The sequence below is a fragment of the Trachurus japonicus genome, chromosome 20 (genome assembly GCF_045865225.1).
Source record: "Trachurus japonicus isolate A0001 chromosome 20, Traja_1.0".
Taxonomy (NCBI): domain Eukaryota; kingdom Metazoa; phylum Chordata; class Actinopteri; order Carangiformes; family Carangidae; genus Trachurus; species Trachurus japonicus.
This window is the reverse complement of record NC_140926.1, coordinates 20,465,473-20,477,709: the sequence shown is the minus strand read 5'-3', so window position 1 is coordinate 20,477,709 and position 12,237 is coordinate 20,465,473. Positions and strand designations below refer to the sequence as shown.

General features: G+C 40.0%; 1 protein-coding gene and 1 long non-coding RNA gene across 2 annotated transcripts; one reads left to right on the top strand and one right to left on the bottom strand.

Annotated features, from left to right (window-relative positions):
• Positions 1 to 2,658: 2,658 nt before the first annotated feature.
• LOC146966832 (uncharacterized) lies at positions 2,659 to 5,315 on the bottom strand. The gene is made up of 3 exons (XR_015034494.1): positions 5,195 to 5,315; positions 4,831 to 4,908; positions 2,659 to 2,947 (listed from the first exon to the last, which is right to left on the bottom strand). It is a non-coding gene; the product is annotated as an uncharacterized LOC146966832 (long non-coding RNA).
• A 5,097-nt stretch (positions 5,316 to 10,412) lies between these two features.
• On the top strand, positions 10,413 to 11,850 carry ccl20b (chemokine (C-C motif) ligand 20b). The gene is made up of 4 exons (XM_085763174.1): positions 10,413 to 10,575; positions 10,677 to 10,779; positions 11,366 to 11,440; positions 11,562 to 11,850. Exons 1-4 carry the CDS (start codon positions 10,494 to 10,496, stop codon positions 11,623 to 11,625), a joined length of 324 nt encoding a protein of 107 aa, XP_085619300.1. The 5' UTR covers positions 10,413 to 10,493; the 3' UTR covers positions 11,626 to 11,850.
• The last annotated feature ends 387 nt before the right edge of the window (positions 11,851 to 12,237 follow it).

The following is a 12,237-nucleotide window of genomic DNA, read 5'->3' as shown; positions in this document are numbered from 1 at the left end:
GTAGATCTTTATCTCTGGGAATTTCTTCCTCATTTTAGTTCAGGGGCCACATACAGCACAATTTGATCTCAAGTTGGCCAGACCAGTAAAATAATAGCATTATGACTGATAAATAATGAGAATTTTTCCCTTTTTTTGTGCAAACAATGAACTATCCTTTTACAAAACATATCATGAACCACCTGTAATTTCTTATGAAAAATATGCGCAATTTCAACAATATTATGTCTCTTCTGTCTTTTATGTAATTTTCACACTTGGCAAATTCATCCCACAAGCCGGATTGGACTTTTTGGATGATTAAGTAATGCTAACTAATGCTTATTAAGTTAGTTTGTGCATTGTCACTGCACATTATTCCACAGTAATCCATCAATTTATTTTTGAGATCAGTCCAGGCCACATTAGAGACATCGACAGCGATGAGCATGTCTAATCTCATGGTTATGGCTATATTGCTCCCATCACTCATCTGCAACATAAAACCCACTGCTGACTTCTACTTTTTATCAAAGAAACAGTCCCAATGACAGCTTCTTAAAGTTGTGTGTTCTGCATGGGTACACTTCCTGCCTCCACATTAATAAAATGCATTCAATTAGCTGATCCATCATCAAGCTAAACGGCAAAGTTTCCACACGGCCTTGTTTGACAGTTTGATCCCATTGAAGCCTCACCTTGAAACTTGGCAGTGAAAGCACAGCAGGTTATGTCAACTGATATGCAACACCTTAACCAACCAACCAAACAAGTTTTCACATACAAGGATAATGCTGCTCTGTAAAGGACCGGCTTGTCTTTTGCCTCTGTAACACCAGCTGGAAGTATACTCTAGACACAGACCAGGGTTGCCAACTCACGCACGTTCTGACGCTCAAGAGAGAAATCTCACGCCAAATCTGACTTATTTTATGTTGTAAATTTTTCCATTTATCACCTACTCATTTCCGAATGACTGTAAACAAGCTCTAGTCTTACGTACAGTAGGCTCTAAACCACTCCAGTGTCTAATGTGTTATTTACACTTTTCTCTGATTATTGATTCGCTGAAAACATTTACCGCCATTACGTCAGTGATGTCCGTCTGCTGCTTCGGTGTTGGTCAGACAGCCCAGACCCCCAGACCCCCCTAGAGGGGTTTAATTTGCCACCTATTCCACCTGTACTCAGTTTGCAGGTATGGTGTGTGTGTGTGCCTGTGTGTGGAAGAGAGAAAAACGACATTAAACATTACTATTATTATTATTATTATTATTATTATTATTATGGACAGCTCTCCTCCCTGTCTGCCCCCCCACCCCCACCCCCCCCCCCACCCCCGACCCCCAACCTCCTGGCGCCACCAACAGAATCTCACTCCAGCCGAGGACCAAAGGTTGGCAACCCTCCCTGACAGACTAGACAAGTTAATGCGTCATGTATAGGAGTTTTTCCTGCATGTATCACTGGACAGTCACTGCTTCATCTTGGAAAGACCCTGCATTATCAGTTTAATTTTCTCCTGTAGCCTGGTTAATAAGTTAGTCACAGAAAACCCCTCTATGCAACAGACCGCTGAGGAAAATGGTCTAAAAAAAAGTTTAATCAACATTCAATGAAGTGATGCAGTGAAGTGTAGCCTATTAAATGAGACACACAGACTGCAAACTGTTCAAAATGAGCAACATACAGTATTAATCCATCTGCTAAATGGGTTAGTTAGCTTAGCATACTACTGTAGCTGTACACAAACTGAGGTGTAAAACAACAGGGAAGAGAAGTAGTAGGTTACAGTCTTTGTATGTATAACCTGCTGGTGAGATACTCCATAAGATTTAGGAATGTGGATTTTGTTATTGCCTGACAGTGTTAGCCTTTAGAGCTTATGTTCCCACAGCCCTACAGTATGTTCCCTCAGCCCTATGTTCCCACTGGACTCTCTCTACCTATCTGGACTCTATCTATCTGGCCTGTCTAGCCTCTACCTGGTCTTTTTACTAAACTTAACCAACTCCTTTCTTCATTGCCTAAACCCAACCAATGGTGGGACCAAAGGGCTGTGGGAACATAGGGCCTAATTTTCAGTGACAACAAAAGTTAGAAATGTGGGAACAGGGCTGAGGGAACATAGGGCTGTGGGAACATAGGGCTGAGGGAACATAGGAATGACCCCGCTACGGGAAACCACCTGCTTGCTGGTGCATTTTTGCCTCACAGATATGAAAGAATAGTAAATAACTTGATTTTGCCAAATGTAGAACTATATGTTAAAAAAAACATGCTATATTTCATGTTAATTAAACATTTGCACGGCCATTCTGATGTGTGGCTTTCATGAGCTTGCAGTCACATGATGTCACAAACAATACATAACTAAGTCAGGAAAACTCTGAAAGGAAGATGGTAAACTTAATGTTGACAGCTCAATTATCTATGTAAGCATTCGTGACTTAACTATCCTCTCGACATTCCTTTGACCCTACACAGTTTTGTAATTAGCTTGTTATGATAGTTTCATCATACTGAGATGTTGTAACTTTGATAGGGACAGTTTTAGAATGAAAAAAGTAAGCGTGTGGCTACAGTCTAAACAAATAGTAAGGGTCGCGGAAAAGCAAAGTATCTTTGCATTGGGTTTTGGTCAAAATCACAGCAATACAGCTTCTTATTTTCTGGCTGCTGCCATAGGCCTTACCAAGTTAAACTGCAGACATTTTTTCATAGAGATATTTTAGATCATTATCACAAGCTATTGCAGCAGATTTCCGGTTTACAAACAGGCTACACCAGGTTGGTGGAGGACATTACCCCCGTGGATCATGTCTGTGTATTTTTAATGAAGTTGATACTCTTCAAAAAGTGGCAGAGGACAAAGGATTTTGTTTCCAGTGTGGGTGCAGTTCAGACTTTAGTCTTTCTCCTCCGTAGGCGGTGATGGATCCTCACTCCTTTACGAGCTTTTCTGCTGCTGAATAGAAACACAGAACAAGGCCGTCTGTTTTACGTCACAGGAACAGGAGTTTTGCAATAGGGTGATTTATGATTGCACCACACCACTCACAAAGTTGTATCAGAGTGAGAACAAGAACAGGTACAGTAAGAAGGTGGGGGTTTATTAAATCCCCGCCCATTTGTGCTTAATCTCATCATAACTGTTGCTTGTGTAGCCAATCAACCTGCCTTCAGGAACCAGGTACAGGATGAGAGGACCTCAAAACAGTAGCCTACTAGAATAGAATAGGACATGCTTTATTAATCCCTAGGAGTAATAGCCTACTACTAATAGCCTACAGTGTCCTCCTATTTGACATTCTGTGTGGATTCAGTTATTCCAACCCCAAATGAGGTTATTTACAGAAATGAACCCTGTATATCCAATGAACTGATACAAAAAGACAAAAACACTTAATTCTGGTCACTAGCTGGTGAAGCTAAACATGACTCAGTAGCCTACTGTTCTGTACTGACAAAACAGCAATCTAAGTCAGCCTGGCAAGAAATAAAATCAACGGCAGCCATTAATCAGCATATCATTTAGACCAGACCATTAGAGGGGAAAGTGTGGATGACACCGACTTGTCACATGCTTCAAAATCTTTTTTTTTTCTTGGTCTGACAGATTTCCACAATAAGAGAATAATTAATTGTTTCCCAATGCTCTTCCAAATGTTTGCTGATGGAAGCCTGTATGGAAAAAATGGACTACAGTACCCATCTACGTACATGCCAAAGACCTGGATGAATTCAAATTTATTATATTTGGCAACAGAAAAATGAATAGAATAATCAAACTAACGATTAATGGTGTCGAAATCGAACAAGTCCAGGAACATACATTTTTGATAATAGACTCAGCTGGAAATCACATATTGATAAAACAAAAGTCTCCAAAACAATCACAATACTACATAGAATAAAGCACATAGTGGACAAAAACTCACTCTACATACTGTAGGCTACTGTTCCCTCATACTTCCTTACTTAACATATTGTGTGGAGGTATGGGGAAACACATACAGTACAAAACAATTACTAATCCTATCGTCATACTGCAAAAGAAAGCCATTAGAATTATACACCAAAAGGATTACTTAGCACCAACCAATCCCCTCTTCATCACCAGTACCAAAACATTGAAATTCGAAGACCTGGTCAATTTAAACACTGCTGTAATAACCTACAGTATAAGGCAATAAACAACCTACTTCCACCCTGCATACAAAAGCTGTTCTCAACTAGAGAGTCCCAGTATGCTTCTGCCTTCGCCCTTTCGCCCATATTGATCCTGAAATTTTGACTTGTTTGTGTATGTTTATGTTTTGTGGAATGGACGAATAAAATAAAATCAATATACAATATAAAACAGGTTGCACGTATATCTCGAGAAAAGAGCTGCTTCCACGACTAAGACTAAAGCTATCAACTGCTGGTTCTTAAAGTGTGGTATTGTAGTATAACTAGTTACCTATAAGTAAGGGTGGGGACTAACTGGTATTTTGGTGGCAAAATAGATGCCATCTTTTTAGCTAGGTTAATTTTGGTGGTTGCTAATATGTGCTGATAACGGGAGATACCCTATGTGAAGATAGATTTATTTTATGTTACCTGCTCACAAACTAAAAGTACTGTAAGTTTAAGTGTTTGCCCCTGGGCTTTGTATAATGTGAGTTAGTTAATTTGCTAATGATCATGGCCCACATTGAAGATAGCACTGTATCATTAGATGTCAGGTATTGCTCTCACTTCAACTTGCCATAATGAGTGGGGGTTGATACACCAGAATTGCAGTTTAGAGGTGGCAAAAAGAATTTTGTTGTGCATTGTTAAGCTATGTGTGCTTGCATGTCTCACCATAAAATTGCAAGAAGGTTTTGCATCTTTTGGGGTGTCGGGTCCACACATATGTTGCGGCCTCTCCACTTTAGTATGCTTGAAGAGAAACAGAAACAGTACAAATGAAACCGAGGCACCGACCGTCAGATAAGCAGCAAGGCTCAAGGACGGTCATGTGAAAATAACCTCAAAACGAGGTGAAATTGTTGCGAGAAAGTACTGTACTGTAAATTTCAGGTGCTGACGGGAAACGAGAAACCTGTAAACGGGGAAGTGGGTCATTTTGAAAGGAAAGGAAATGGTTTGAGTTCAAAGAGTCGTACAGTGTATCATAAACACAAGCGCAGAAGAAAAGAAGGGATTATGCAAGAGATAATCTTACACTGCATTAATGTTACAATTTTCTTTGATGTCCTGCAACTGACACCACACCGTCCCTCCTCTTTTTAAGATGGAGTTCACAGTACGAGCTTTGGAGACGGACGTACAGCAGCCACTTTGTCCTGCAAGAGCACAAGCACATGCACGGGCACAACGGTCATCTGATATACAGTAATACTTCAGATAACATCTTGAAGGTTGATGGTTGTTGGCTCCTCAGTCTTTTGTGGGATGTAGTTATTCTCCAGTGTAGCTGTTGATGAGTCCCTTCCTTTAGTTGGACAACATTATAGTTATTTACAAGTGATATGCAGTACAGTGTTACCTATTAGCAGCCTGTGTTCGACCGGCATCTTGCAAACTCAAATTTCTGCCATCCAGTAAATATTCAGCGTTTCCTTTTGGGATAAGAACCTCATCTAAGCATTACAACAAACTACATGCCAGTGATTGGGATTTGACGACACCCAAATCTACAAATATAAACAGATTTAAGCCAATGTTCACACATTTTTATATCATTGATGCCTTTTTTACTCTCATACTCTGAGAAAGAGATCTCAGACTTTTGGACTCTACAGTATGCACAGGCCTTCTTCTTTAACACAACAATAGCAAGAGAGTGAGATGAATCATCTTAAGAAAATACATTCAGGCAAGAAACGTGACATATAGTGACGTCAAATAATTTAAAAAAAGAACTGTGATCATTCTGCAATTATTTTAATCTCTGCAAACAAAGACTTACCTGCTGCCTGAATCAGCGTCAGCGTACTGCTACCTGTGAGAGCCAGCCAAACAAGACCGAGCAGAACAATGGAAAGAAGCCTCATTTGAGACATCGGGCTGTGGACCGTGTTGATGAAACAGTGGGCTGGGTGTGCAAGTGTAGTGACTGAGTATTGTTTGTGTTGCCCGTGGGATTCACAGATCTCAGAGGGAGGGCCTACTGGAACTTTTTTTTGGATATTCAATGTGTCTTAAGTTACTGCAGGTGCTTTCCACGGCCTGGACTGGATTTCTTTCCAGAAATTGTGCACGATAAATAACAATTAGTCTAAACTGCCTAATAAAACTCAGTCAGGCGTTGCCCAGGAGATTCCATTTCAACACATCCTAGCTACTCACACAGCAATCTGACCCTAAATCTCCTGCAAACATGTGACAAACAGTGTTTGTTCTTTTCAATCTTGACACCTGCTGTGAGTGATTTGCGTTGTAACTGTTGTGGAAGCTGTGCAGATAAGACCCAATCAGCAGTGAGTTATCTGGAGTGAATTTGTTCTATTGTTCCTCTCCACTCTTAGACCTAACCTGAGCTTCTTTCTGAACACTTTATTTATAAAGTTTTTAAGTTTAAACCACTATAGAACAACAGAGACAATATACAACAAAACAAAAGTAGAAGGACAAAACAAAACAAACTGCCAGCCCACAAAGATATGTAAAATTTACAGTGATGCATGTCAGCTCACATACTGAATCAAAAAAGATTATTAAGTCCAGGAGAGGGTCCAGAAAGTCCAAAGAGCCAGGTCCAAATGAAGACAAGGAGACTGGATGCTTGGCTGTGCAAAAAAATGTTGTAGACAGTTCAAAACAGAATGAGACAGAATAATAGTGTCCAGTAGCTACTAGTCCGGAGGATGATGTCTGTCACTTTGAATATACTCAATAAAGAGTCCCCAGACATCACCTGAGCTTCTTTCATAATTCAGAATATGTCATAGGCCTACACATTTCTCCAAAATTCAATGTGATTCATTTAACAACTATAGCAAGACTATAAAGACAATGATAAAATTGTATTTGTAATAAAAATGTTAATTTCAATACATGATATGACGTAATGTGAGCCTCTGTTTTTGGTCTCCACCTCCAAAACAACATATAACAACAACATGAAATACCCCAAAACAACATATATTTGGATTCAGGGGTCAATTCCCAACAGCAACAATTAAACATTTAATGTTTTTATTTTGATGTTGTGTTTTGTGTAATGCCACCCACTGGAACCGCCCACTATGCAAAAACTTCCTTGGGAAAAAAAACCAAACAAACTCGGATATGATTACAGGGAGCATTTTACTTTTCAAAGCCTCAGCAGATTGAGTCTGCAGTGTGACGCATAAAAGTGGACTTTGTCAAGGAAGAAAAAAAAAATCCTTGACCCATAGAGCGGCATGTAAAACTCCAGCAAACATAAACTCATAAAAACTGAGGGACTGCTTTGAACATGCGGCATAACTGCACTGTAATCTGTGCTTTTCCTCCTGCATTTGCGTCACCAACAAGGAAATAGCAGCACACTCCCCACCATTGTAAACATGATTGCACACCTGACAATGTGTTGCTATTTTTAGTCGCTACACCTTGAGCTATTTTTAGCATAAGGCTGTGGGCTAAAAATAGATCCAAGCAAACATGTGCACGTCATGATCAAAGATTTGGATACGGTCATTCAGAGTTTGCACATTTTCTCATCGATTGCAAGCAGGAATTTTGCAGAGGTCAATGACGACATCCACAAAGCGTTACAGGTTTTATGGGAACGAGTGTCAAACTGTAGGAGAACTAAAGGGAGCTTGGTGTATACAGCAGGAGAGAATGTGCAGGTCACAACTTGTCCACGAGAGCATTTTGGAGTTATTGGATTGTGTATTTGATGAGTTTGATGAGGGAAACCAAGAAATTCCATGAGCCTCCGTAGCGTAGAGCAGCTCGCGGCTCACTCCGCCATTCCAAAAGTAGCTTTCACCGACAATTAAAGGTAACAAACTTCTAAGACTAGGGATTATGGCAATGGGCCAATTTGCCAAAAATGTTCAACTATCCCTTTAAGTAAATTGCTCCTATAATCTTTGCTGCTGCCTCTGTCAAAGATATCAATGACAATGTGGCAGATTAAGACCTTGATCTTACTGTAATGTGGCATGGTGTTGCAGTGTCACTGCTGCCTTACAGAAAGAAGGTTTGAACCCCTGATCCTTTCTGTGTGAAGTCTGCATGTTCTCTCTATGCCTGGAAGGGTTGGCCAGGTAAGCCCGGTTCATGCACATTAGCTTGATTAGCGAAATCAAAATCTGAATTGTCTGTGGATGTGAAAGTGAGCATGTGAGTTTGTTTCTCTCTATATGTCAGGTGCCCTCTCTCTACAGTGGTACCCTGCTGTCACTTAGCTGTCTGCTTCAGCTTGTGTACATGTGAAGCAGCTTTGTGAATTAACCTAACCAGCAGACAGCAAGGGCCCTGAATGTGGCAGCAAGTGACTCATAACAAGAGGTGTTGCTGAAAAGTGAGTGTGCTTTTTATTGTGCATACTACAAGATTTCTCCCTGCAAGTTCTAATCAGGTCACTCATTGCGAGTGTGATTCATCTTTTATCTGCTCCGGCACGGGAAACAGCTTACTGCCCCCCAGCACAGTTATTGCATTAGGCCCATCAAGTGACCAAGAGGTTATCGTAAATTTGGCACATTCATCTGTGATCTGACGCACAAGCTGTGAAAAGACAGTCATGAAGAACAAAATAACCATGACGACCTGGCAAAATAGAAGGCCGTATGAGGGATAAGGTGAAGGGATTTTTTTGACAGGAAAGGTGCATGCTCATGACACAGTGATGAACTGTGACAGACAGTTTGGTATGCACCCACCCTGTAATGGAACCATTTGCTCCTGGGAAATCTCCTCAATAAACACCAGGGAAGACAAGCTAGTTCCAACTTAGAAACAAGTGCAGTTGCCTTTCAGGCCCATGAGACATTTGCCCACTTCTTCTTCTTTTTTTCTTTTTTTTAGTTATCAGGGTCATCACTGACATATACGTTATGATAGTCAAGTCATGCGATCACCTGTGAGCCTCCCATACCTTGACTAGTGGTATTAGTGGTATGTTTGTCAATGGCACGTCACATAGTTATACTGCTACCACTCTGCCCCATGTGTGTTTCATCATCAACAGTGATGTTATACATTACACACTCAGACTTTTAAAGGTCAAACTTTGTCAAGGCTTTGCTCACTATGCTCAGTGCCGATTCCTATGAGCTTTTAGTTTTCACACAGACCATGCAGAGTAGAGACTCACCTGCCAGTTCATATGAGAATAGAAATCCAACCAGAACCACTTTTACAAGAATTTCAACAAACTCTTCCTGGCCTTTAAACAAGTTGGGAGTAAGATTTCGACAACTTAGCAAATCTTTGACGAGTAGCCTAACCCACAGGTACTTCAGTCATCTAAGTGACACGCTTCTAAGCATCAAAGCCACACAACAAACTTGACAATGTGATTTTCTTGGAGTGAAGCGGTGCACATTCCTTCACAAGCAGATTCTCAGTTAAACACGAATTACACACTTAAACATAAATGATGGCCCCAGTACAAAATAAACAAAATGTTTCTAATAGAGACACAGATTAGGAATCTGAGGGAATTTCTTCAACAAAAGCCTCCATTAATCTTTCCACTCTCTACACAGATATCCCTTATCTCAGCTATTTGCTCCTGAGATAAGCCTCTCAAACAATTGTATCACCTCTGATGCCACTAACGTGGAAGTACGGCATTCTTTCCAGATTTAACATGTACCATTAGTCGTGATTTTAGAAATGATTCAGTGATTTGACCATTGAAAGACTTGAGAGATTAATGCCGTAAACTGCATAAATAAAAATGTAGCCTCTAGCCAGATAAACAAAGCAAAGCCGCATGAGAATTAAAGGCCAATTGCCATGGTAATTTGATAAGTTACTGTAGTAAAACACAATAATCTCTCTGGTGTGAGCTCTTACTTTGTCCCAGACAGCCCCTCTGAAAAATCTATTTGTCATAATAAACTGAACCATTCTGCTAAATACTACATACTAAAACATTATTATTTTTTTAATTATTTTGTTTATTTATTAATTGTGCTGTGAAGCTGCAACCTGCTTTACAAGGATCCCCAGGGAAGCACAGTACTGTATGTAAATTTGTTGACAAAGCTGTTTCGGAAAAGGAAAGCGAAGTACATTATCTTTATATTCTTGTTGTTGAGTACTGCAGGTGAGTGTAGGTGATGAAATCTGACTTGGAGCCAGCTCTTTCGTAGGGCGGCACCTCCCACTGTTGCTCATGCCATGTGTTGCTGGCTCAACTCCAGTCATAATCTAGACCAACCGGGGGAAATCCCAGAACAGAGTACTTAAGGAGAGCAACACATTCAGTAGATCAGCTACTCTGAGGGCACCTGAGCTACTACCAGCCTCACACAGACACAGACCGGCAGAGCAAGCATACCAGCAGTGAAAACATGGCAAACAACAAAGCGTATCTCTTGGCAGCTGCCTGCTCCCTCATCATCCTCACCACCTCCATCAGCAGCACAGAGTCAGGTGAGTGCCTCTTCGGCCTCTTGTGTTGCTAGTATGAAAATGACAAGGTTGCTCTTATTATATTTTTATTTACATTTTATTTTCTTTGTGTGTATTTGTAGCGAGCTGCTGCCTGAGGTACACCAAGGGTCGGTTGCCTTGCGCACGGCTGCTGGGATACAACATCCAGACCATCAACACTTCCTGTGATCTCAATGCCATCATGTAAGTCACCTGTCCACTCTCACTTGATGCAACATTACCTGATGGAAATTGATTCTAAGTATACACAGTGTGTGGCACTGTACCCGCAAGTTATTATAGATTAGTTGATTAGAGAAAATGAAACAAACAGGCCTAAATAATTAATTATATCTCATGTATGGTTGCTGGGTTTGGTTGCATTGGTTGCAACTGCTTTTATAGGATATGGAAAGATAAGTTTGTTTTAGCCGCTCAGTGTTTGACACACACCATAAAAAAGGCTCAAGATAAGACCGCTTCTGTGACATTGTCTATTGAAAGTATGTGGCAGTCCCCTGCCTGTGTCTCTGCAGTGGTTAAAGTGTAACTTAGTAAATCACCAGTGGAATTCAGCGAGTCAGCAATTTGCCAAAGCAGCAAGTTTGGATTACATGTGTTTGTGTGTGTTGAGGTAACACTGCAGTAAATATAAGAGACACTGGGGTTAATACATAAGCTGGAATGAGACCCCCCGGGGGAGAAAGTGAATCCCAAGTCATGTGTCATCAGGTGACTTTATGTTTCTCATGAGTAACCATTTGTCTCCACTGTTTCCTGAATGCTACAGCTTCCACATTCCAGGGAGGTTTGTGTGTGCCGACCCAAACATGAAATGGGTCCAGCGAGGGAAGGCATGTGTGAAGTGAGTATAAACACGTGGCTTCATTAAGATTTTTCTGTACAGTGTACTTATTTGATATACAGTACTAATGGCTCTTGCTGAACCAAATTTAAACCTTTTTTTGTCTGCTTTTGTTTTGTAGTGAAAGGAGGAGGAAGATGGCTGAGCTCATCCAACAGAACGGCAATGGCACCACACCAGCATAGTCATACACAATATATAATGAGATATACATGTACATAATGGATTTATACTCATTGTGTCTCCAGCACATAACCCAACATCAGCAACACTGGAAAATGTTTTAAATTACTGTCATGGGAACTTTGATATTTAGTATGTTATATTATTTTTGTATTTCATTTATGATATTTATTCTGTTTTGTGAACAGTAATGTGTAGTATTCTAAATACATAAGCTAAACTAAGTTAAGTAATAAGATTACATTCAAAAAAGGGAAGAAAGAAAATAATTAAACTACATTATTTTTTTGTGTTTATATTTTTGACATTCAAAACTGACAGTTTTCATTCAGAGAAATGGAGTGACTGTCTTCCCAAAATATGTGAAATTCTGATTTTTTTTCATTCATTTATTTAAAACAGAGATCAATAAAGATGTTTATACCAATATGGATTCCTGTCTATGGTTTCTGTATACTTAAACCATGCACCTGGGCCCTTTCATATCTTCAATGCAACCTTTAAAGTAACAACAATTTAAAAAATGTTTTATTATATACAATTACAAACAAGCAAGAAAATGAAACACCATGTTGCTGCTGTACAGTCACAGATTTTCTTCAGTTGTATTTAAT

What these genes read in the sequence shown, in the direction of transcription:
- ccl20b (XM_085763174.1), top strand. Translation starts at nt 10,494, where the DNA reads ATGGCAAACAACAAAGCGTATCTCTTGGCAGCTGCCTGCTCCCTCATC. An exon ending in CATCAGCAGCACAGAGTCAG is followed by an intron (nt 10,576 to 10,676) that starts GTGAGTGCCTCT and finishes GTGTATTTGTAG; the next exon opens with CGAGCTGCTGCCTGAGGTAC. An exon ending in TGTGATCTCAATGCCATCAT is followed by an intron (nt 10,780 to 11,365) that starts GTAAGTCACCTG and finishes TGAATGCTACAG; the next exon opens with CTTCCACATTCCAGGGAGGT.